This window comes from Ochotona curzoniae, unplaced genomic scaffold, assembly GCF_017591425.1.
Source record: "Ochotona curzoniae isolate NIBS_2020 unplaced genomic scaffold, NIBS_Ocur_1.0 contig_1302, whole genome shotgun sequence".
Taxonomy (NCBI): Eukaryota; Metazoa; Chordata; class Mammalia; order Lagomorpha; family Ochotonidae; genus Ochotona; species Ochotona curzoniae.
The window spans coordinates 1677593-1703193 of NW_024465035.1; the positions used below are offsets into that span (position 1 = coordinate 1677593).

The 25601-nt window shown below is 52.4% G+C and overlaps 1 protein-coding gene across 3 annotated transcripts in view; it reads left to right on the forward strand.

Annotated features, from left to right (window-relative positions):
* The first annotated feature begins 2751 nt into the window (after positions 1 to 2751).
* Positions 2752 to 25601, forward strand: part of CEP70 (centrosomal protein 70) — a 31592-nt gene continuing 8742 nt past the window's right edge. For 2 of the 3 annotated variants that reach the window (XM_041004270.1, XM_041004272.1), the window contains exons 1-10: positions 2752 to 2844; positions 9980 to 10093; positions 14230 to 14320; positions 14415 to 14538; positions 15194 to 15374; positions 16981 to 17150; positions 18231 to 18287; positions 20218 to 20296; positions 20392 to 20480; positions 22291 to 22365. In XM_041004270.1, the coding sequence (XP_040860204.1) occupies positions 2803 to 2844; positions 9980 to 10093; positions 14230 to 14320; positions 14415 to 14538; positions 15194 to 15374; positions 16981 to 17150; positions 18231 to 18287; positions 20218 to 20296; positions 20392 to 20480; positions 22291 to 22365 (1022 nt within the window). In that variant the 5' untranslated portion in view covers positions 2752 to 2802. Of the gene's footprint in view, positions 2845 to 4397; positions 4407 to 9979; positions 10094 to 14229; positions 14321 to 14414; positions 14539 to 15193; positions 15375 to 16980; positions 17151 to 18230; positions 18288 to 20217; positions 20297 to 20391; positions 20481 to 22290; positions 22366 to 25601 lie in introns of those variants that run through there. The other variant, XM_041004279.1, reaches the window with a different exon arrangement.

Sequence of the window (25601 nt, forward strand, 5' to 3'; positions counted from 1 at the left end):
CTGCTGTACCTGTTGCCAGCAGATTGGAATTGCCTGAGTCCCCCCCTGAAGTCTCTGATTTAACTGTCTGGAGGCCTGTGGATTAGCTTTCCAAGCTCCCAGGCTGATTAAAAAAACATATATTTATTTTAGAGAGAGAAAGCTCTTCCACGTACTCGTTCCCTTCCCAAATGGCGTCAACAGCCAGGACTGGGCCAGCAGCTTCTTCCAGGTCTCCCACGGGGGTGCAGGGTTGCAGGGAGCGGGATGGGAAGTGGGGCACCCGGGAATGCAGCAGTGCGCGTCTGGGGCGCCGGAATCGGAAACGAGGACTCCACGCACAACCCTTCCCTCCTGTCTGCACGCCCGTTCTCTGGCCACACGTCACACTGTATCTCCACTTCGGGGTCAGTGCCCATCTCCCCAGCCAGACGAAGATGTCTGCATTTTACGGCGTCCCACGCAGGGCCCGACACTTCGTGGACACTCGGAAAAGCGTCGAGTGGGTGAAATGCCATCGACGGTCATTTCTGGGGCCCCCAGGACACGCTGTCCTCCCCCGAGGACACGCTGGCGACGGGAAGGCGTGCTGGCCACGCGGCCCGAGCCTCACTTCCACACCCCGGCGCACCTGACGTCTGCTCCGTGACTGAGGCCGCAGGTAACCGACCTGCACCTGGACGGCAAGAGCAGGTGACGGACAGGCCCGCGGGCCTATCACAGCGCAGCGCCTCTCGCCCGCAGCGTGCGCCGTAGCGCCGCCCCCGCAGCGGAGCCAATCGGGGGACGCGGGGGGCGGGCCCGGCGTCTCGCGAGGCCCAGTCGCGGCCCGGGCGCGCGGGCTCCGTGGGCCGACCTCGGGCGGCGGCAACGGTCGGGGAGCGGGCGGCTGCCGGGGGAGCCGGGCCGGGCAGCACCGGGCAGCACCGGGCGGGGCGGCCGAGCAAGGTTAGCGGCCGAGGGGCCCGCGAGACCCCGGGCAGAGGGTTTGGGGGGCAGGGAGGGGGTCCCTGGGGGGAGACGGGGTGTCCCCAGCGGGGTCCCCGGGCGGACAGCGGACTTGCTCCCCGGGGATCTTGGGGTCGGGGTCCCCGGGCGGACAGCGGGCTTGCTCCCCGGGGATCTTGGGGTCGGGGTCCCCGGGCGGACAGCGGACTTGCTCCCCGGGGATCTTGGGGTCGGGGTCCCCGGGCGGCTGGTGCGCAGGCTTGGGACGCCGAGCGGAGAGGGGCGGGTCCCTGGCACCCCCGGTGCCCAGCCTCCGCTCGGGGACGATGTCTGCGTTTAGGGGCGCCTCAGCTCGGTGCTCGGGGTGCTGTCGGGCAGCTGTGCCGGCGTTCCGGGCCTCTGCCTGCCGTTCCCTTGCTTGGGTTGGGGGTTGCCGAGGGGGTCGCGTCTTTCTCCCCTGTTGGCGGGGCAGGTGGCGGAAGGGGAATGTCGCCCTGAGGGTGCGGTCTGCAGCCCAGGGCGCCAGTGCTGCTTAGGATGACCACAAGCCCGTTCTGGTAGACGCCGCTGGTTCCTTTGGACCGAGAAGGAGCAGGGTGGCTCTAGCATTGAACTACTTTGCATTTACACGTGCACTTTTGAGAAAGCTTTTACATGTTGGTGTGACTCGCTTGATAAAGAAATTGTTGGCTATTATCACTTATTTCCATCTTCTCCCTTCCCCCTCCCCCCAGAAATGGTCAACCTATCATTGCGTTTTAAGGCATAGTGCACTTAGGCTGTATTGTAAGGGGCTACTTCACCTAGAAAATTGTTGGGAAATCTGAAAAAAATGTAATTATGTTCTTTGCTTCCCCTCCTTTTTAAAACTTGCTGTTTTTATTTGAAAGGCAGAGAGCCAGGGAAAGCTCTGCTGTCAGCTGGCTCACTCCCAGTGCCTGCCACAGCTGAGGCTGGGTAGCTGAGCACTCAGTTCAGGCCTCCCACCTGGGCAGGGTCCTGAGTGCTTCACCTGCGGTGTGTGTGTTGGCATTGGCCTCAAAGCCAGCACTTCACTTCACTGAGCCAGGCACCGGCTCCTTTGTGCCATGGGAGTGCAGGCCTCCTGGTCCCCAGTCCGTCCTGTGGCTGTGACGCTGCTTGGAGCCCCTGCTTGGCCAGGGAAAAGCAGAGCCTCTTGCTGTGGCTGTGCCCCTGAAGCCCTGCCCCCTGCAGCAGCCTTGCCCAGACGCTGCCCTGGTGGCTTCCCAGCCTGGACCTCTGCAGAGCAGGCTTGGGCTTGGCTACGCCCGAGCGCTTCTGTGCCCTTGCCAGTTCACCTTTGTGTCACTGCTTTGTTTAGCAGCTTTGCAGACAGGGTCGCTTACCTTTGAAGCCAGAAGTAAGAATTGGTAACAGGCAGTGGTAGATCGGGTACCCAACAAAAGCAGGGAGAGGGAAGGAAAAGGGGGCGGCCTGTCGTAGAGGAGGGGGTCCGGGGGCGGCCTGCCGTAGAGGAGGGGGTCAGGGGGCGGCCTGCCATAGAGGAGGAGGTCCGGGGGCGGCCTGCCGTAGAGGAGGGGGTCGGGGGGCAGCCTGCCATAGAGGAGGGGGTCGGGGGGCGGCCTGCTGTAGAGGAGGGGGTCCGGGGGCGGCCTGCCGTAGAGGAGGGGGTCGGGGGGCAGCCTGCCGAAGTGGCAGGGGTCTCCGAGGGAGGTCTTTGGCGGGGACTGAGGCTGGTGCAGTCTGAGGTCAGTGCTGGCCAGCATGGTGGCACCTGCTCTGGGAATAGCCGTCCTGCCTAGGAAGTCGGACACCTCCAGACTCTGTTTGTCTTTCTGAACCCTAGATGAAGGTCTAGTTTTGGACCTGAGACTCACTGGGTGATCATCTTGGATGACGAGGAGCCGAGTGCAAGAGGAAAGAGCTATGGCTGAGGTATGTCTGACAGTGACTGCAGACGTTGGGCCGCGGCAAGCAAGGGCTGATGTGCATAATGTGCAGTGTTTTTTGACATCCTGATAATCCTGCAGGTGCCGTTCACCTCGGGCTGCGGAGTGTGGTCGCTGCCCTGGGCTCTCGCATGCCTGTCCTGTGTGTGCGGGGCAGTGACGCCTGTCCTGGTGTGTGCGGGGCAGTGACGCCTGTCCTGGTGTGTGCGGGCAGTGACGCCTGTCCTGGTGTGTGCAGTGACGCCTGTCCTGGTGTGTGCGGGGCAGTGACGCCTGTCCTGTGTGTGGGCAGTGACGCCTGTCCTGGTGTGTGCAGTGACGCCTGTCCTGGTGTGTGCGGGGCAGTGACGCCTGTCCTGGTGTGTGCAGGGCAGTGACGCCTGTCCTGGTGTGTGCAGTGACGCCTGTCCTGGTGTGTGCAGTGACGCCTGTCCTGGTGTGTGCGGGGCAGTGACGCCTGTCCTGGTGTGTGCAGGGCAGTGACGCCTGTCCTGGTGTGTGCGGGGCAGTGACGCCTGTCCTGTGTGTGGGGCAGTGACGCCTGTCCTGGTGTTTGCGGGGCAGTGACGCCTGTCCTGTGTGCGGGCAGTGACGCCTGTCCTGTGTGCGGGGCAGTGACGCCTGTCCTGTGTGCGGGCAGTGACGCCTGTCCTGTGTGCGGGGCAGTGACGCCTGTCCTGTGTGCGGGCAGTGACGCCTGTCCTGTGTGTGGGGCAGTGACGCCTGTCCTGGTGTGTGCAGGGCAGTGACGCCTGTCCTGGTGTGTGGGGCAGTGACGCCTGTCCTGTGTGTGCGGGGCAGTGACGCCTGTCCTGTGTGTGCGGGGCAGTGACGCCTGTCCTGGTGTGTGCGGGCAGTGACGCCTGTCCTGTGTGTGCGGGCAGTGACGCCTGTCCTGGTGTGTGCGGGGCAGTGACGCCTGTCCTGGTGTGTGCAGTGACGCCTGTCCTGGTGTGTGCGGGGCAGTGACGCCTGTCCTGGTGTGTGCGGGGCAGTGACGCCTGTCCTGGTGTGTGCGGGCAGTGACGCCTGTCCTGTGTGCGGGCAGTGACGCCTGTCCTGGTGTGTGCGGGGCAGTGACGCCTGTCCTGTGTGCGGGGCAGTGACGCCTGTCCTGTGTGCGGGCAGTGACGCCTGTCCTGTGTGTGGGGCAGTGACGCCTGTCCTGTGTGTGGGGCAGTGACGCCTGTCCTGTGTGTGCGGGGCAGTGACGCCTGTCCTGGTGTGTGCGGGGCAGTGACGCCTGTCCTGGTGTGTGCGGGGCAGTGACGCCTGTCCTGGTGTGTGCGGGCAGTGACGCCTGTCCTGGTGTGTGCGGGGCAGTGACGCCTGTCCTGGTGTGCGGGGCAGTGACGCCTGTCCTGTGTGCGGGCAGTGACGCCTGTCCTGGTGTGTGCGGGGCAGTGACGCCTGTCCTGGTGTGTGCTGGCAGTGACGCCTGTCCTGGTGTGTGCTGGCAGTGCTCAGTGTTTTTTTTTCTTTGTTAACTCGTAGTTTTCACAGTAACCCTGTGAGCTAATCGGTTCGTTTCCTGATTTCATGACCCAGGTACTTGAGACCTGGGGAGGTTAGACCTCCTGGCTCTGCGGCCGATCCACAGTGCATTTATGCAGTCTGATGACAGAGTTGAACCAGCTTTCTTTGGGTTAATATTTAATTCCTGTTGTTAACAATTTGTTTAGCATGAAGTGAGTTATTAAAACTGCAGTGCAAGTGCCTAGCATGATAAGTGATAAGCAGATGCATGCAGATCTGCCGGCCCTTCCAGGGCCCCTGCTGCCTGCTCTGTGCGTTTCAGAAGGTTTTTATCATAAACATACAGTCTTTTATTTAAACTTCTCATCTATCAGCTTTCTCTTTTAACAGTCGAAGCGACTAGGAAGCTGGGTCATGTGGTGCGTGTTCACCTGAGTGCAGCCTGCTGCTTGCATACTCAGATGAGTGTGTGCCTGTGTCTCGGGGACCCTGGCCTGGGGCAGCCTGCTGCTTGCACACTCAGATGAGTGTGTGCCTGTGTCTCGGGGACCCTGGCCTCGGGCAGCCTGCTGCTTGCACACTCAGATGAGTGTGTGCCTGTGTCTCAGGGACCCTGGCCTCGGGCAGCCTCAGGTGCAGTCCTGTGGCATTGCTTTTTTCTCTTTTTTTTTTTTTAAATGCTTTTTACTTTTTCAAAATTGTTTTTAAGGGATTGGTTTATTTTTTATCATAAAGGGCAGATATACAGAAAGGAGAGACAGAAAGATCTTCCATCCACTGGTTCACTGCCCAAGTGGCTGCGATGGCCGGAGCTGAGCAGAGCTGAAGCCAGGAGCTTCTTCTGGGTCTCCCTCGTGTGTGTAGGATCCCAAGGCTTTGGGCCGTCCTCCACCGTAAGCGAGGAGCGGGAAGGGAAATAGAATAGAACCGGCCCCCATGTGGGATCCCAGTACTTGGGGGGTTAGTGAATTGAACCAGTGTACTAGGTGTCTCAGCATCTGGTTTCAACTTCCCTTTAAGAAAATATACTTCTGGGCCCAGCACTACAGCGTAATGGTTAAGGTCCTTGCCTTGGATGTGCCAGGATCCCATATGGATGCCGGTTCTAATCCCGGCAGCTCCACTTCCCATCCAGCTCCCTGCTTGTGACCTGGGAAAGCAGTTGAGGACGGCCCAAAGCCTTGGGACCCTGCACCGGCATCGGAGACCCGGGAAGGTTCCTGGCTCCTGGCTTCGAATCAGCTCAGCTCCGACACTGCGATCACTTGGGGAGTGAATCATTGGACGGAAGATCTTCTTCCCTGTCTCTCCTCCTCTCTGTGTCTGCCTTTTCAATAAAATAAAATAAACCTTAAAGAAAATATACTTCTGACAACCTCGTTTTTAAAATGTTTTTGTTTTCATTAACTTGGAGAGAGAGCTGTTCCATGCGCTGGTTCACTCCCCAGATGCCTGGCACAGCCAGGGGTGAGGCGGGCTGAAGCCCCGAGTCTGGAACTCTCCAGCCGAGCAGCGCTCCGACACGGGTGTGGGCCTCCCACGAGGCAGCCGTTCCGCTGCCCCCGCACCTGCCGGTCCTTCTTCATGGAAAAATTATTAGAGCAAGAGAGCAAGCAGATGCTGGTGCGCCGGGTCCTCCGGGTGACCGTGCACACGGGTGGGCGTGGCCGAGAGGCCGGCCTGCAGCTGGCCCCGCCCTCCCGCCGGCAGCGTTGGTTCAGCAGGTGTGTGTGGCGCTTCACTGCTGGCGTTTATGTCCATGAACCGCTAGTCACTGTTACCTGCCAGTAATTCTTAGAATCTTTGGGAAGGGATATTTGGGATGTTTTTCATGTTGGTGAAGGTTTGTTTTGCTGCTGTAAACTGTCCGGCGTGCGGCTCTGAAGCAGTGCTCCTTTTTGCTTACAGAAAGCGGGCTAACAAAGTAACACCTGATCTTAATGTGCCGCATGCTTTTTTCTTCCTAGAGTGAAGTCTGGTGGTTATTGTGATGTTTCTGGTCTGTGTACCAGGGACTTGATGCGCTCTTTGCATGTGTGGTTTAGAGTTTGTTTTCAAGAAAACCCAGGTAGGAAGGTCAGTCCTACAAGCACAGTGCAGAAATACTCTCACTTTGTTAAAAAGCTCCACAGACACATCTGCCATTGAGGCCGGCCTCTCATTCCTGGCGTTTTACCAAAGAGCAGCAGGGGGCGCTGTCCACACACAGACCTGCACACAGTGTTGGTCAGAGGTTAACCCCACTGTCTATCCATCCGCAGGTAGCTGGGCACGCAAATCGACATGAACACCTGCCAGGAAGAAAGCAGCTTTCATTAACATACAGTAGAGTGCTTGCATTCATATAAAACTGTTGAAATGAAAACTGACCTGAACATCCTTCCGCCAAGGCAGCCGTGGAGGGCTTGGGAGCCCAGGCTAGGCCATCACACTTACTGGTTTGTGTGAAACCTAGGAATGGGTGCAGCACCCACCAGCCAGGGTTGGAACTGGAGCCGGGCTAGATTGGGGCAGGCTGCAGCATCCAATGTCAAAGGTCAAGGCGGGGGATGGATTGTGCCAGGCTGAGTCAGAGCAAGCACCAGCCAGCACACACAAGATCCGGGGCTGGGAGCGAGCCTGTCAGGAAGCTACGGGGACACCCGGCTGGATCGTGGTTCCTGCTGATGAGCATGAGAGCTGGAATGGGGTGGACGGGGCTGGACATGACTGTAGGTATATTTTGGCATGGGTGTGGACTGGGTCTGGGGTGTGTCAGGCTAGGCTAGGCTCGAGCACCTGCAGGTGCTCATGAGAGCCAGGGTGGCTGTAGGATGGGCTGGGCTTGGTCTCTGCACCCCCTGAACCTTGCAAGAGCTGGATATGGGAGTGGATCAGGTGTGGCTGGGCTGTAGCATTCAATGGTAAGAGCCAGAATGGGGGTGGGCTGGTCAGGCAAGGCTGCTGTACCTGCCAGGACAGGAGGTGGGTCAAGTCAGGCTGGGCCAACCATCAACTGGTGTGCTTGTGCAAGATCTGCCACTGGGAGATGACCCCCCAGAGGAGCTTTGGGAACTCCTCTGTCAGGACACAGTACCTGCTGCTGAGCACAAGAGTCAAGACTGGGAGCAACCCAACCCAGGCTGGTATCCACCAGCATATGGGTGGGTCAGGTCTGGGGGTGGGTCAGGCTGGGCCACGGGCAGATGTGAGAATCAGGACGGGGTGCAGGACAGGCTGGGTCAGCTGCAGCGCCAGCCTGTTCACTTTGGGGCTGGAATTGGGGACAGTCAAGGCTGTCTGCAGTCAAGGGCTGGTCTGCAGCACTGACCAGAATGAGCTGGAACTGGGGGCAGGCCTGGCCAGGTTGGAGCACCCACCAGCAAGTGCCAAAGTGGGGCGGGCCTTACCAGTCTGTGCTGCAGCACCCATTAGGACATGTAAGACCTGGGCAGATTGGGAGGCGAGCCTGGTTGGGGGGCATTGCAGACTCCCCTGTTGGGCCACTGCTCCTGCTGGTGAGCAGTGAGATCAGGGGCAGACCAGGCTATGCAGGGAACTGGGTTAGGGGGAGAGCCAGGCTTGGCTAAGTGACTATACCCGCTGGTATATGCATGAGCCAGAGTGAGTACAGGCTGGTTGGGCTTTGCCAGAGCATTAGCTGGCAAGTACTGGGACTGGGGGCAAGTTCTGTCAAGCTAGACTGCAGAACCGCCTAATAAGTGCAAGATCCAGGGCTGGGAGTGGGCCTGGTAGGGAAACTGGGGCACCGCTCTGATGGGCTGCAGCTCCCACAGGTGAGTGTGAGAACCAGGGCTGGGGAAGGACCTGGCTGGACAGGCAGTAGTACCGGCCAGCATTAAGTGTGGACTAGATGGTGGAAATGGTTGGGCTGAGCTAGGCTGTAGCACCCATTCGTGTGTGTAAAAGCCGAGTGGAATGCGGTACAGTCTAAATCAGTCTGCTGCACGTACTGGCACGTGTTGGAATTGGGGCTGGGGGTGGAGCTGGTGGGAGTGATTGGGTGGTGTTCTGACCGGGCTACAGTTCCCGCTGGTGTAAATGAGGGCTGAGTATGTGGCGGGCAGGTTTGGGCTGGGCTGCAGCATCCACTGGTTTGCATAAGAGTTGGAGCTGGAGGCAGAACTGCCCAGCAGATGCATCCACCAGTGTGAGTTTAGGTTGATGTGGGTGACGGACTGAGCTGGACCCTATGCTGGCTGGGACACACGAGGAGTCAGGTCTGGGCTCGTGTCAGGTGAGGTTTCTTTGGGGATCCCCTAGCTGGGTCACTGGACTCGGAACTCCAAGCATGGGGAGAACGCAGGTGGTGTGTGACTGGAGGCCGTGGACACAAAGGGCCGACTGTACTGACGAGTGAGGCATGCGGAAGAAAGTGAGTGGAAGAATGTTGGTGATCGTTGAATACAGGGTTAATCATACTTTGTATTTTTGTGTGTTTTTGAAAACTTCTCTTATAGAAAATGAAAAACAAAGTAAACAATAGAAACTGGCTGACATTTTTTAAATGAAACTATTTGAAACGGATTGCAGAGCTGCTCAGTAGTGCTGTGAAAAGAGATCAAAGGTTGAAGGGAAGCAAGCGCTTCTGGTGTCGGCTGGCAGAAATGGCACAATTTGAGGATCTGTAGGGTTAGACAGGAATGACTGTCACTGGTAATGCAGAGGAAACACAGATGAGGACAGAGAATGCTCTGGAAGGGTCACTCAGCTGGCAGCCAGGAGAACTGCTTATCAGCCCTGGGGAGATGGTCTCTCCTCTCTGGGCTCATAGTCAGGCATCCTGGATCGGCCAGCTAGCTCCCTGCACGTTCCTGGCAGCAACAAACGGGGGTGTGGTTCAGTGGCTCCTGGTGCTTCGCGATGGAGATGAACGTGCATGATTTCGATTCTGGAAAAGAGGATTTTTGTATGTCAGGGATCTAGGAAAATTGTTTTCCTATGCAATTGTAGACTGTTCAATAATAAGAGCAAATTAAATATAAGCTTTAGTTTATTTTTTGTGCCCAGAAAAACAGAATCCTTTGTTGTTAGCCTCTGATAGATTTAGGAATAAAGATAGTCTAGGTTGGTGGCATTCTAGGAGCGGCGTTGTAACCCAGCGTTATAACCTGCCATGTGGAGTGCCCCCGTGGCAGAGTGGCTGGCTGAGTCCTGGCTGCTCTGCTTCCAGCCCAGCTTCCGGCACCTGAGGCGGCAGGTGGTGGCCCGAGGGCTTGTCACTGCAGTCCACTGGAGTCCTGGCGCTGCTCTGGCCGGCCTAGCTGTTGGTCAGCATCTGTAGGAGCCTGGGCGTGGAATGCTTGCCCTGTCTGTCCGCTGCTTTTGTCCTTGGCGTCCACAGAGCCGTCGGGCTGCCTGTGAGCCTGGCCCGGGCTCTCCTCTGCTTCTCACTTGACTGTTTACTGTTGTCGGGAGCTCTGCACATCATCTGGTTGGAACAGGTGGTTGTTGCTCTGGTTTCTATGCCTGTATCTGAAACTTGAGACTGTTTTATTTCAAAGACCATTGTAGGATAGCCTGTGTCTAGATGATTCCTAGGACATGATAAATTCTGACACAGCAGTGGCCTAATGTCCTGCAAAAGTACTGTTTCCTTTTGTAATTTCTCCTAACTTCTGTTTTACTATTTTCTTTACGCTTAGGCAACTCAGATTTTCTTACTGCCAATGTCCACTTCTTCTGACTCTGTGCCTGAAGCAGCCCCTCAAAGCCAGCTGTCTAATCTGTTATCAAGCAGACTCATGGCTGAGAAACAGGTGAGCTCGGAGGAGGCTGTGCGTGCTGCTGTGGTGTGTGCCCAAGGATGCTGCGCGCGCAATGGCAAAGCTTTGAACAGCTCCGTCCAGTCATTGGTCAGGCCTGGGCAGTGCAGACCTGGGGACTCTAAGGTTTGGTTACCCTGAGACTTAGCGTCCAGCATTTCCCAGCTAAACATTGTGGGGTGCTCTGGGGTATGTGCTTTGCAGAATACTGTTCGCTGCTATTTGATTGAATACACATTTTTCCTAGAACGCAGGGGCCGCAGGGACCCGCAGGGACAGCTCCTGTGAGTTGACAGTAGGCTGCAGCAGCGTCACAAGGCTTTTGGCTCCTGACAGACATCAGTAATAATCTCAGGCCCACCAGATTGGCTGTATGGTCAGATCTCAGCCCTAAATGAACGGAGAGTTGTGTAAGAAGTTTAAAAAGAAAATGAAAGGAAGAAAAGACAGTTCAAAGGGAAGATGAAGTGGCTGTGAGCACAGTGCTGCCAGGAGCCGTGGGGTTACTCCTGTCTGCTGAGGGGCTTCCGTCTGAGAGATACTGGGACATACACAGTAAGACCTTATCTATGTTTTGCCTGTTTTAGGTTATTAGTCATTAAATTATTACACACTATACTGTCAGTTCAAATTCATTGTCTTTTGGCATTTGAGTAGAGAATTAGCTCATTGCCCCTTCACAGTAAATACTGAACGTTTATAACGTACAAAAACCCTTACACGCTGGTTTTTGTCAGTGAACACGACCAGTCTGTTGCGTGGAATGTTGCCATGTAATAGCCCGTAAGCTTGAATCACTTAGAGGAAAGCTTATATTTGCTCAGGACAAGTAGAGGAGGCAATGGCAGGATAAGGTTCTGAAAGCAAATAAGGCCAGTGTGGTGGCTCAATTGGCTAATCCTCCACCTCCAAGCGTGGCATCCCATATGGGCACTGGTTTGTGTCCTGGCTGCTCCACTTCCCATACAGCTCACTTATTGTTGCCTAGGGAGGCAGTATAGGATGGTCCAAAGTCCTTGGGATCTACCCCCTTGTGAGAGACCTGGAAGAAACTCCTGGCTCCTGGCTTCAGTTCAGCTCAGCTCCAGCTGTTTGGCCACTTGGGGAGTGAACCAGCGGATGGAAGAGCTTTATTTCACTTTCTCTCTATAAACTTGTCTTTCCAATTAAAAAAAAATATTAAAATAATTGTGAGGGCAACTGTCTTCTTTGCAGTAGGATGGTGGATCAGACCACTGGTCGGGACCACACGTGCCACAATGGCATAGCTGAGTTGGCTGCCTGATACTCTCCTCCCATCCAGCTTCCTGCTGACGGGTACTTGGGATGCAGGCAGACTCATCGCTGGGTCCTGCCACCTGCGGGAGACCTGAATGCAGTTCCTGGCCTGAAGTGGTCGCAGCCACTTGGGATGAATGATTGATGTCTCTGTGTGTCTCTCAGCCTTTCATATAGTCAAAAATAAACACACAGGAGAAGAAAACAAACCTGCCTCACTGGAGCTTGTAACTCGAGGGTTGGGGTGCCCGGATGGAGACAAGGAGGGCGGAAGGGCCCTGCCGCCCGTGCAGTGTAAGCAGCAGCCTCATCTGAGTGCAGTTTGTTGTTGTAAGGAAAGTTCCGTTAGGTCATGAAGATGGGCCTCAGAGTTGACCTTTGCAGGCTCTTTTCGGTGCTGTTTTGTTTTAGTTTTTAAAGACTGATTTGTTTGAAAGGCAGAACAATAGAAGTGTGAGAGTAACAGATCTTTGAACTACTGTTTCCCACTCGGAACGGTTGGAGCAGGCTGAAGTGAGGATTCCCAGCTGGATCCAGGGACCCAGACCTGGGAGCCATGGTTCCCCGTCGCCGTGGGCGCCTGAGCAGGAAGCTGGGTCGGAAGAGGAAGCCCCTCCTGCAGTTCTATGGTTTTTTCAAAGATTGATTGGTTTATCTGAAATCCTGAGAGCGACGTTGTTCTGTCTGCTGTTCTCTTTCCGCATGGCTCTACAGCCAGGGCATAGGGAAAGCTCTCCTGCTGGTTCACTTCCCAAATGGCCACATGGACAGGTCTGAGCCAGGCCAAAGCCCGCAGCCAGGAATCGCAGCCAGGAATCGCAGCCAGGAATCGCACGCGGTGCAGAGGCTCGTTGCCTGGCCCGTTGTCCTCTGTCTTCCTAGCTCCTTTAGCAGGAATGCTGGAGCAGACATGATGGCGCCAGGATCACTCCGTTGGAGGTGCTGGCTTAAATGCCGCAGTGCCAACCCCGTCTTGCAGCCTGATCCCTCTGACTAAAATGTTGGAAGATAAGCTTTTCTGGAATGTTCTCTGAGAAGCAGGCTCAAAAGGGCATACACATAAAAAAGTTCCAGATTTTTTGCTCCATGTTCCCCATTTTTTGTTTAATCCTTTAATCCTTTATTCTTGGTTACAATTTCAAAGTTGATCTTTGTACATTAAGAATGGGTCCTAAGGCGGTCTGGTCTGTCAGGGACACATTTCATTATTTCACTTCATTAGGTTTTGCTAGTGTGCTTACTGCTAAAATATGGATATCTTATTTAAATATGCTATTTCAAAAACAATCTTTGTATTCTTTCTAAAAAGATTTGACAGAGTGAGAGCTCTTCCATCTGCTGGTTCCCTGATACAGTCAGGGCTGGTTGAAGCCCTGGAGCCAGGAGCTCAATCCTGCCTTGTCACGGATGGCCTGAGCACGTGGGCCGTCCACTGCCTTGTCACGGATGGCCCGAGCGCGTGGGCCGTCCACTGTCTTGTCACGGATGGCCCGAGCGCGTGGGCCGTCCACTGTCTTGTCACGGATGGCCCGAGCACGTGGGCCGTCCACTGCCTTGGCACGGGTGGCCCGAGCGCGTGGGCCGTCCACTGCCTTGGCACGGGTGGCCCGAGCATGTGGACTGTCCACTGTCTTGTCACGGATGGCCCGAGCACGTGGGCCGTCCACTGTCTTGTCACGGATGGCCCGAGCGCGTGGGCCGTCCACTGCCTTGGCACGGGTGGCCTGAGCGCGTGGGCCGTCCATTGCCTCCCGAGGTGAATTCGACTGGAGACAGCAGCTAGAGCCCACTTTCACTGAATCGCAATTCTGGGCCCTCTCTGTTAGCTTCTTATTGTTTTCTGTTTCTTATTTCTTCCCATTGTTGTATTTTAATTTGCTTCATTAAGAGGGTCCGGATGTACATGCATATCTGGAATTAGAGACACCAGACTTGGGGCTGACATTGTGGCATACCAAGTTCACTAGCCGTTCTGGCATTACCTAGGGGTGCTGATTTGAGTCCTAGCTGCTCTTCTGACCTATCTCCCTGCTAATGCACTGGACACAGCGACAGAATGTGGCTGCTCGGACCCCTGGACCCCGGGGGAACCCAGGAGAAACCCCTGGCCTGGCCCGGCTCTGGGTGTTGCAGTCATTGGGGCAATGAACCAGCAGATGGCAGTTCTCTGTCTCTCCCTCTTTCTCTAACTCTGCCTTTCAAATAAATACAATTTTAAAAAACATGTACTTCAGGGTGACTTTACAAAAATCAGTTATCCAAGTAGATGCCAGCGCTTCATGCCTGCGCCTTCTCCGTTCACAGGAAACAGTTGAACGTTATCGGCCCTGGGGCAGCCATGTGGTGCGGCCGGTTAACCCACTGCTGCACTGGGTCAAGTCCAGCTGCTCCACTTTGAATTGCACTCCCTGCTGATGTGGCTGGCAAGGCCCTCCCTCCAAGTCTGCCTTTTAAATAAATACAATCTTAGCTAAAATTATTGGCACCAATTAATCAGTTTTCCTGTGATCTTTGATTCTGAGTGATTCAATTAAAGATATTTGGTAATATAAAGTAGTTTGCAGCTGTTCTGAGTAGGGCTGTGCTAGTGCAGTTAAATCTTGAAATTTCCAGTTTTTGTTTGTTTTAGGTTACTGTTAAGGCCTCTGTATGGTTAATCTGTACAGTGCATATTTCTGATTGACGGCTAAGCTTGCTGCAAGCAGTAGCTGTTCTAATTTTAATCATGCATATAGATTCATATGTAATCAGACTTTTTGGAGGACTTTGTTACCTGAAAATGTAGATGACACATTTGGGGGATTTCTTCAGTCTGTGTTACGGTAATTCTCTCGTCCTCGCGTGGCCTGTAGCAGGAAGAAGCCGAGTGGGAGAGCGTGAACATGCTGCTGCTGAAGCACGGCTTACAGCCCCTGTGCCTGGTCAGAAGGAAAGACCTCAAAGGTAAAGAGACCCCGGTGCTGCTGCTGTGCAGTTTCTTAAGCATTTCTTACCTACCTTCATTTTTAGTATCTGCGTTGTTTTTTTTAAAATTTAGAGTTCATCATTTTTGACAAACAGTCATCACAACGGATGAGACAGAATTTGAAAACATTGGTGGAAAAAACGGCACGTCAACAGAATGTGATCCAAGAGCTTATAGAAACTAACCAGCAGCTTAAGTAAGAAACTGCAAAAAATCTTTTGAATTGTAGGCATGTGTTCTAACAATAACTGCCCTGAAAAGCTTCAAATTTAATTTTTCGGAGCCTGGCACCATAGCCTAGTGGCTAAAGACCTTGCCTTGCATGCACCGGGATCCCATATGGGCACCTGTTGTCCCGGCTGCTTTGCTTCCCATCCAGTTCCCTGCCTGTGGCCTGGGAAAGCAGTCACGGACGACCCAAGGCTTTGGGACCCTGCACCCAAAGGAGGTGGGAGACCCGGAGGAGGCTCCTGGCTCCTGGCTTCAGATTGGCTCAGCTCTGGCCGATGTGGTCACTTGGGGAGTGAACCAGCAGATGGAGGATATTTCTTTCTTTTTCTCCTCCTCCTCTGTGAACCTGCCTTTCCAAAAAAAAAAAAAATCTTCAAAAACATTAATTTTCCATTTAATCATTAAATTTGAAGCTCTTTAAAGGTAGTTACAATTTCAGAAGAAATCTTTGCTAATAGCTTAGTATAGGTATATAATGGAACCGTAAATTTCTTTTTGTGAGAAAGTAAAAATTCTGAAAATACAGGTAATTTTGTAAAGTCAGTGTATCGATGGATATGTTGAGTGGTCTGGCTTACTTTTAAATACTAAGGGAGAAAATTGTGTGTCTATTAAATTAGAAATGAACTTGAGCTGGCGCAGAGCCGAGCAGCGCATCAGGAGCAGCGTGCTAATGACTTGGAGCAGATCATGGAGAATGTGAAGTCCAAAGTTGGCGAGTTGGAGGATGAATCCCTGAGCAGGGTTTGCCAGCAGCAGAGCAGAATCAAAGATCTTCAGAAGGAGCAGAAGGCTTTGCAGGTACTCAGGATTTCCTTAGAGGTCGGAGCGTGCTGGGATGGCTCACCCTGGTGCCGGCTCAGTCCACGGTGCCGGCTCACCCTGGTGCTGGCTCACTCCATGGTGCCGGCTCACCCCACGGTGCCGGCTCGCTCCACGGTGCTGGCTCACCCTGGTGCCGACTCAGTCCACGGTGCCGGCTCACCCTGGTGTCGGCTCACCCCACGGTGCCGGCTCACTCCACAGTGCTGGCTCACCCCATGGTGCCGGCTCGCCCCACAGTGCCGGCTCACTCCACAGTGCTGGCTCACCCCATGGTGCCGGCTCGCCCCACAGTGCCGGCTCACTCCACAGTGCCGGCTCACCCCACGGTGCTGGCTCACTCCACAGTGCCGGCTCACCCCACAGTGCCGGCTCACCCCACAGTGCCGAGCTAAGACGTCCTTGTGACTGCCTGTGCTGATGACTGACTGGGTTGTAAGCATTCCTAATGGCTTCGCAGCCTGAGATACAATCTAATTTTGGTATTCAGTTGTTGCCAACGTTAGAACAGGCTAATGCTGCTGGTTTCCTATTGGTTATGTGTCCGGCAACGAGATCAAGGCCATTGACTGATACTGACATTGTTTAAGAATTTACATCGCATGAACTGTTAAGTTGGTCCAGTTGTTCGTTTAGCCTCATGTTGAGATTTACCCATGTAGCGGTGTGTCGGCGGCTTACCCCGCAGCAGTGCTTCACTCTGGCTGCAGCTTATTTACATGCGCATTTGGGTTGTCGCAGTTTCTGGTTATAACAGAGTTCTCACAGACGTGTTCAAATATTTGGTTAGACAAACTTTGATTTATCTTGGGTAGATAGGTAGGACTGGAACCACTGAATCTTAAGTATATGTTAATTTTTTAAAATTTAGTTTCAAATTGCTGTTTATTGAGGGAGAGACAGAAGCAGGTTCACTCCACAGATGTCCGCAGGAGCTGGGCCAGGCCTGGAGCCTGGGGCTTGGCTAGCTCTCCCTCCCGGCTGACAGGAACCCACTTCCTTGAGCTCCATATCTGTGCCTGCCGGGGAATTTAGCAGCCAGCAGTCAGGGCTGGGCCGGGGTAGGCCGGAAACTCGGTCCACATCGCCCACGTGACTGCTTGAGCCATAATCCAGCAAGCTGCAGGCGCCTGAGCCAGCGACTGGCCTGCCAGGCCAAACACTGCTGGCCTGTGTCCGCCTGACCATGAACTTACTCTGTGTTTGTAATGGCCTGTATTGCCTGACTGCCATCCACAGCACTGCATTATAACTGATCACTAAAACAATTTTTATTCTTGTCTCTTATAGCAGTTCCTTCTTGCTCGTTTTCATGTAAATCTAAGTGTAAATGACATCAGTGTTGCACAGGTTGTCTGTTGCTGTGAAATTTGGGATGCGTGAAGTTGTCATGTAGTCTCCCCAGTTTATGGTTATTTTGCTTCCATTTTCCAGGTTTGTTTGCATAGCTTGTATCCGTTTAAAAACAGCTGGAGTGCTAAGTTCTTACATGAAGTAATTCAGTAGAAACTAAGGATACTTCTCTGCAAATCGTTAGCATTTCCTGGGTGTACATGTCTTGATTATGTTTGTAAAATTCTTACAGGCAAAATGTCAGCATTACAAGAAAAAGCGGATGGAGCAACAAGAGGCTGTTGCTTCTTTGCAGAAGGAGATCTGCAGGTTAACGAAGGAGGAGGAGGAGCGTGTTGTCACTCAAAACAGAGTGTTCGCGTATCTCTGCAGGAGAGTCCCTCACTCCGTCCTGGACAGGCAGTACGTGCTGCGCGCAGGGCCACGGGGCCGGGTCACCTGTGCTCGCACGATGGCACTGCTCAGGAACTGCGGGACACTCCTGCGTCTTCCCTCCGGCCCACTCCTGCTTTATGCTTTTTTTTTGCTCTAGAGTCATGAAATTATATTTACTAAATAATACCACATATTTAATTGAGAATTTAGAAGTCTGATATGACTCAGAAGAGCTCCTTTAGTGTGTGAGCGTTGGGGGTGCGTATTATGATGTCGCCATTGATTTTAGGACTTTCCCGTGGGAAAAACTAGAAACTGTCTCATCTGGGACCAGAGTGATTGTGTTTTGCGGTTAATGTGGAAGGAAGGTAGCACTCATTTGTGGACATGCGCTCTGCAGTCTGTGTCAGCGTGTGGAAGTCGCGCTGCTGTCAGGGCGACGCCCCAGGGGGAGGAGAGTCGGTGGAGGGTTGGAGGAGCATCAAGGACCAAGGATGTTCTAAAGTGTTAGGCGCTGCCTCGTCAGTGACGAGTTCCCTTCTGTCACCTGCTCAGGATGTCCAGGTGGTACATAGTAAGTGTGCCCCAGAAGTTAGAGGTGGCTGGTAAGTCACTTAGAATGAATGAAGTTTGACAAGAAGGCTGAGATTAGAGATGGACTGGAAGCATAAGGGGGGTGAGAAGGGTTAGGCAAGAGGTAGAAAGCGTTAAAGTGTGCTTTTAGAGTAGTGTCAAGCTGGTGTAAAGAAGTTAGGTCTGGGAAGGAGGCGAACGCAGTATAAGCTATTTAAGAAAAAGTTATTTTTCTCTCATTTTCTAAGTTACCAAACAAACACTTGCTTGCAAAACCTCAAACAATGTATAAGTGTGAAATAAAATGTTGTAGCCCTGGCCGCCCCTCCTGCTCGGCATGTCCTGGAGCTGCGGGCTCTTGCCTGGTCTCTGCAGGCAGGAGGTGTGGCGCGCTGAGGTGGGGTGGTCCATCGTGTCGCGTCCCGGCTGCGGACAGATACGCTATTTTTACAGCGCTGTAATTTTAAATAAGTATAGTATAGTAAATGTGGTAAAATATTTTGAAAATAATTCTTTGTATCTTCTGTTTTATAGGTTGCTTTGCCTGATTGATTATTATGAATCTAAAATTAGAAAAATCCATGCACAAAGGTATGAATAGTCCTTTAACTAAAAAAAATTATTCATTTGTAAAAGCTTTAATCTGCTGGCTCATCTGCCTGCGCCGGCAGCGGCTGAGGCCGAGTGCAGAGCTGTGCACACAGCCCAGGTCCCCTAGGCTGGCAGACACCCGGCTCCTGCCCATGGCTTCCTGCCCCGTCAGTGTGGCACTGCCCAGGCACAAGTCAACCTAAGCAGTTGCCTACAGCTGGGGCACAGAAGTTTTGAAGAATGTATTTTACCACTCATGTTAAAATGTAATGTAATCATATTAAAATATGTACAGCTAATTACTGAGGTATTAGTCACCGTGGAAATACTATTTATTTTTAATTGGAGTGCTATAGTTTGTCCTGCTGATGTTATCCAGAAGCTGTGTAGCACAGAGGGCATGGGTTCAGGTAAGCTGTCTGCCAGTGTGCAGGTCAGGAGGCGGATTTAGATCAAGATCACATGTGAGCGAGAAACGAAACCTAGACTAGGTAAGCTGTGATGGTGAGAGGTGTTTCTAGGGCTCTGCCCATTGCAGTTCTCTGACTGAAGGGGCCAGGAGGGGTTAGTGGTAATGGCATTGAGTTTTGTGTCATGGAGTTTGCAGTGAGTTTGCAGGGGTGGGATGGGGGGAGTGGCAGACACGGGGAGAGGAGTCACCTTGAGCTTCATGAGGCTCTCCCCAGTGCTGGCTGCAGCGACGTGCCTGCCCTGCACCAGGTTGCAGGCACATTCCTCGCCTGAGTGTGTCATCGGCAGAAAGGTAGAAACCTGGAGATACGCTGCAAATGACCCCACCGGGAAGAGCACCCGAGGTCACTTAAAATGGCAGCTTAATAAGGGTCTCTCCTGAGAGGGGTTCCCGGATCCGTGGGGTAGAGTTTGCAAATACTCTTGCTGAGAGTGAGTGTTGACTTGATGGTTTGGATTTGGAGATCCAGAAACAGGACGTTAGTGTGAGCTGAAGACAGATGATGTAGGAGGGGGTGTTTTAGTTAGTAAAGAACGGGACAGCAGCAGGGCGACACGAGGGCCGGGGCCCCGGTGGGAGCAGGGCCACTGGTGGCCTTGGAGTGTGTGTGCTGACAGCAAGTCCACTTGCATGTCCCGTGGGTTTGTGTAGCACTGACCGTGATGTGTTTGCACGTGACACCAGAAATCACGCTAGAGCACGCGAGCTACAACAGTAACGGCTTGGGTGGTGTGTCGGCTGAAGCAAGAAAGTCCTGAAAGCTGTGTCCAGTGCAGAGGCGCTTTATGCCACCTCAAGGCTCAGGTCTAATTAAAGATGAATTAAAGTGTAGTCGTTAAGTGCAGTGCCCGCACCCCAGGTGCTCATAGCTGCACGGCCGGCGGCCCGCGCGTGGGAGAGCGCTGCTGCTTGGCAGGTCGGAGTGCTGGAATAGCTTCGATTTGCTTTTCATAGACTCCTGTGGGGTGGAGGCAACAGACGATTTTCCAGGTCATAGACGCGAAAACGAATTCTGAGAGGTTGACCTGTTGACCCCCGGTGGTTCAGGGAGGTGTCCACACCTGTTCCCGCGTGACTTCTGCGTGACGCAGTATTTTCTGTGTAGATCTGGTGCTTGACCTGAAAATACCACGACACCAACGTGCGTGGAATCCCTTTCAGAAAGAACGTACGTGTCCCACGAGGTCAGTCGATTTGCTCAACGAGTGTTCTCACTCCTTCTAGTCCATGAAATACGGTTACGGACCAGACAGCATTTGACCCTTGGGACCGGAACGTTACGATGTGGTACTTCAGTATTAGGAACCGGTACCTGCTGATACTGTTCTCTGAAAAAGAAGAAAAATTGCTCATGCTTAGGCTATTAAAAACTTACCAGATGTGTTCCAGTTTTTGTTAGCTGTTTTCCCTTTGAAAGAAGATTGCTTTCCTAAGCGCTCGGCATGTGTCTGTCTGTAGGCAATATAAGGATGGAAGTCAGTCGGAAGACGAGTTCAGAGAGGTGGACGCCTCACCGGCTCACAAAGGCCTTCTCACGGTACGGGCGGCAAAGCTTAGGAGGCAGCTTTTAATGAAGGGAAATGATCTAGAAAATTTCATTATAATAATTATTATTTTTTTACAAAATGTTAGTCATTACAAAATCAACTCAAGGAATCAAACTCCAAGATTGATGCCCTTTTAAGTGAAAAGCTGAACCTCCAGAAGGATCTAGAAACCAGGTGAGTGAAATGTTAGTGTTTTTACTTTATCCTTTGAAAGAAAACGCATAACTGGAATTTGGAACATTGAATGAACTATTCTAGCCCCTTTAGTTTAAAATTAGATTAACTGCGTATTCATATGCATTCGTCAGTTGCGTCTCAAATGACAGGAACGTAGGTAGGCAGGGGAAGTGGGAAGGCGGAAATCCACACTCAAGGATGCACCTGGCTCATCACTGGGGGCGGGGGGTTCCTGCAGAAATGGCTGCATTGGCGCATCGCATATATTTAGCTTTTTAAAGAAGATTTATTTCAAAGTCAGACATACAGAGAGGAGACACAGGAAGATCTTCCGTCTGATGATTCACTCCCCAAGTGACCGCAACGGCTGGAGCTAGGAGCCAGGGCCTTCCTCCAGGTCTCCCACGTGGGTGCAGAGTCCTAAGGCTTTGGGCTGTGCTCGGCTGCTTTCCCAGGCCACAGGCAGGGAGTTTAATGGGAAGCGGGGCAGCTGGGATTAGAACCAGTACCCATATGGGATCCCGGTGCATTCAAGGCAAGGACTTTAGCTACTGAGCTACCGCACCGGACCTGAGAATGTATGTTTTAAACCAGGACCTTTCTCAGGCTTCTGGGATAAAACAATGACCAAAATAAATTCCTGGTTCTAATATTACTTATGGTTTAATGAAGAGAGGCTGAGATCACAGCATTAAGCATTTAAGTAAAGCTTAGAAATGAGCTATACAGTAAGATGTAGGATTTTGGTTATATGTAATGAGAAATTTTAGTCATGAATGGAAGTGATGAATGGTTATCTCATGGCTGGAGGGTCGGAATGACATGAATGAAGGACGCAGGAAGTTTTAAGTAGGATATGTTTTAAAGAGTTGAAATGTATTAATATTCAAATTTGATAAACCTAGATTCATTATGATATTTGTTATAGGATTCCCTATTTGTATATTTGAAGTATTTCATTACGAAAAATTAAAAATTTTTGCACAGTGGCAGTATTGTCGCCAATGAGGTTTATCTAAGGCGCAATATTGCTCTTCGAAAAACAATAAAAAATAAGTAAATGGATTTTTAAAAAGTATCAGAAAGTATCAGAAAGGCAAACTGACAGACACAAACAGGGATATGATACATCTGCTGCTCGGGGGTGAAGCCAGGAGCCAGGAGTCCTGCGTGGGTGGCAGGAACCTTGGTTCTTTGGCGTCGTGCGTTGCCTCCAAGCTGACAGGAAGTGTGGCTGGGATTCAAAGCAGGTGCTCTGATGTGGATGGAGGGGTGGGTGTTTCAATGGCAGCTTAACCCACTGCATCCCAGTGTCCAAGTACAAGGTTTTACATGGAATAGCACAGAAGAAATCCAGTGACCAGTAAGCATGTCATTAGCAGTATTAAGTATTTTCAGAATTTTTTTGAAGGTGCGAGTGTTTATTTGGAGGGCAGAGTTACAGAGGGGGAGTTTTCCCGTTACTGGGTCACTCAAACGGCTGTGACAGCTGGGGACCGGCCGGGCTGCAGTCAGGAACCTGGAGCCCGTCGGGGTCTCACAGGGAGCCCAGGGACCTGGGTACTTGGCTCATGTCTGCTGCCTCGTCAGGTGCGTTGGCAGGAGGCTGACGGCAGACGGGGTGGGCACGGTGGACTGCCGGCATTGCGGGTGGCAGTTCAGTGGGCTGCACCACAACATTGACCCTTTTGGGAATTTTAGTAAGCATTTTTATAACAACAATCAGTATCTTCCTGTTTATAATTAAGTGATTTTATAGTTTTATGTAATAAATGTAATGCATCTCAACATGATTTGTTCCCTACAGGCCCACACAGCATGAATTACAACTTTATAAACAGCAAGTGAAGAAACTGGAAAAAGCCCTGAAGAAAAACATCAAGTAACTATATCTTACCGTTTGTTAGGGTGACGCATTTATTGTTAAGGTTCTGTTACATGCCGGCGTATCCCACAGCACCTCACCATGGCCTTAGTTTAGAATTTACCGAGACGATGGGGACCATGACATTGGAAAGAGGTATTTTTGGTAATATTAGCCAAAAGCAATTTCCAGTGTTTTTACTTTGCAGTCATCTAAGTGAGAAGAGCTCACTGCCCGATACAGTCAAGGCTATAGGTTTTATTTTTTTTTTAAGATTTATTTATTTTTATTACAAAGTCAGATATACAGAGAGAAGAGACAGAGAGGAAGATCTTCCGTCCGATGATTCACTCCCCAAGTGAGCGCAACGGCCGATGCTATGCCGATCCGAAGCCAGGAGCCAGAAACTTCATTCCAGGTCTCCCACGCGGGTGCAGGGTCCCACGGCTTTGGGCCTTCCTCGACTGCTTTCCCAGGCCACAGGCAGGGAGCTGGATGGGAAGAGGAGTAGCTGGTACATGAACCAGTGACCAAATGGGATCTGAGTGTGTGCAAGGCAAGGATTTAACAACTAGGCTATCACGCTGGACCCAAGCATACTGTGTTAAATTATGGTGAAGGAAAACCAAAAAAGAGAATTGGAAAGTGCGGAGTGTGCCCAGGCTAGCAGCGCAGGCTCGTCAGGCTGTAGGCCCTGGTGCACTCCTGGAGGCTGCACTCCACTTTGTGCTGGGCGTGGAAAGGACAGCATTTCCCTCATCTGCCTCCTGGGCAGAGCTTTGCATTTGCCTGGGGCTGGGCCTGAAAGAGAGGACAGGGCGAGGGCGAGGGCGAGGCAGAGCTCTTCAGGACGAGGTGAGCCGTCCTCCGCAGCCAGCCAGTGTGGAAGCCTGGCATGTGGTGACAGTTGGAGAGACTGCTTTGCTGCACTGTAGCTAAGAGGCATGATTTTTATTAAAGGGCGAGAGAGCGAGCTCCCTTCCGCTGGTTCATTCCCCAGTGCCCACAGCAGCTAGGTCTGGGCCTGGTGTGTGCTGTCAGTCGATCCCAGGTCCAACTTGGCGTGAATTGAACTACTTGAAGCATCACCTGTTGCCCTCCCGGGATGCACCAGCGGGAGAGGAGAGCAGAGTCCAGGTGCTCCCACCAGTGGGCTCAGTAGACCAAACTCGGGCACGGCGTTAGTCCCTTTTCGCTTTGTTCCTCCTCTCTTTGCCCTGGAGATCTCCACATGAGAGCCTAGAATGGCTTCAACAGCACGCGTGAGAAGGTGGCGAGTTTCTGTTTGTGGAGACTCTTGTTGTGGAGACGGCTGAGCCAAGCAGGAGCTAGCACAGCTTACTGTAAATTAGAGTGCCGCATACAGGTTTTTCAGCATGGACAGGGCAGCGTGACTGCTGCTACCTGCTGTAAGGGACGAGCATCTGCTGCGCAGGGAGGGCTCCGTCCCTTGGAGCCTGCTAGTACTTCAGTCCTGCTCAGCTGCTGTGCAGACAACGGAGCGACTCTGGTCTCGGCACTGGCTTCCGACAGAACTGTAGAGTATACAAGTGTGGCAAGTTGGTGGGAAGTCGGGCGAATGACTTGTGGGGTCTTGGTGCCTGTGTAGAGGAGGAGTGTCCAGTTAGAGAATTCTGCTTACTGATTTGGGGCCATAGAGAGGAGCAACTAAGAGAAGAGGGAGTTACAGGTCACTGGAGAAGATAATTGTGTGTCCTAGTCACAGACGTCGGGAAGAACATGTGATATTTGTTCTTTTGGAATTGGCCTATTTCACTGAGCGTAATGATCTCTACTTGGGACGATTTTGTTGCAAATGATAGAATTTCATTCTTTTGAATGGCTAAGTAGTATTCCGTAGAGTAGATGTGCCACAGTTTGTTTATTCATTCCTCTGTTGATGGGCAGCTGGGTTGTTTCTGTGAGTTCGCTATTGTGAATACAGGATTAAGGGTCACTTGAATGTGTGGATTTCCTTCCCGTTGGATATATCCCAGAGGTGGGACAGCTGGCTCCCGTTGGATATGCCCCAGAGGTGGGACAGCTGGCTCCTGTTGGATATGCCCCAGAGGTGGGACAGCTGGCTCCCATTGGATATGCCCCAGAGGTGGGACAGCTGGTTCCCGTTGGATATGCCCCAGAGGTGGGACAGCTGGCTCCCGTTGGATATGCCCCAGAGGTGGGACAGCTGGCTCCCGTTGGATATGCCCCAGAGGTGGGACAGCTGGCTCCCGTTGGATATGCCCCAGAGGTGGGACAGCTGGCTCCCGTTGGATATGCCCCAGAGGTGGGACAGCTGGTCAGGTGTACATGAGTTTTCAGTCGTCTCAGCGCTCTGATGTAAGGCCCTTTGCATGCAAAAGCCAAGACAGTAAGTGCAGGTCAGCATGTGTGTACATGTGCTCATCTAGAGGAGCTGTGCAGTGGGGACCAGCACCCCGAGAGCGAAGATACAGCATGAGTCTCCTAAATCAAAGGACGACTCCAGTGAAACGGTGAAATATATCTTGACAATAGGATGCTGGACTTTCTACCATTGTCTAAGCTACGGTGTCACGGTACACTTAAGTAGCCGCTGATGGAGTTGTGACTGCGGTAAGGACTGTACTGTTACAGGGGAAAAGGGGGGGCAGAAGGATGGGAAGGACGAAGGGGAAAATCCCTGAGCCTCTGGAATTGTCATGAAAAAGAAAAAAAGGAAGACTGGCTTTGCACCGCTGAGAGGCAGTGGTGCTGGTCAAGCAACCAGATTGCTGGCCTTGCACTGCCCCTTCACCGCTGTCCTCGGCAGGCGTTGGGAAATGAACCCCCCGGAAGCTCTGTCTCTTGTTAGTGTTTCTCAGCCTCTCAGAAAAAAATTTTTTTCAGGAAAAATACTGTCTAGGACTAACAGTTTGGATGTTAGTCCAAAGAGATTAAATGTAATTTCCAAAACAGTGGGAATCATTGGTTATTTTCCAGCAGGCAAGTGACATGACGTGGCAGAGTTTTGCTATTCTATTTTACAAACAACAGATCGGAGTTCGTTAATGAGTCATGGAATCAGTTTAATGGGTTACAGTCCCAGCGGGAAGCAGAGTGCATGTTCAGATAAATGGGTTCATTTGAAGCAGCGTTATTAGAAACTTTTTAAATGTACGTGGGAGGGAGGAAAGGAATGTCGGCCAGGCCTGTCTGTGGCCGGGCGGTCTCGGAGGCCAGCACGCTCACACAGCGTCGGCTTTGTGCAGGGCCAGCAGCACGAAGGACACTGG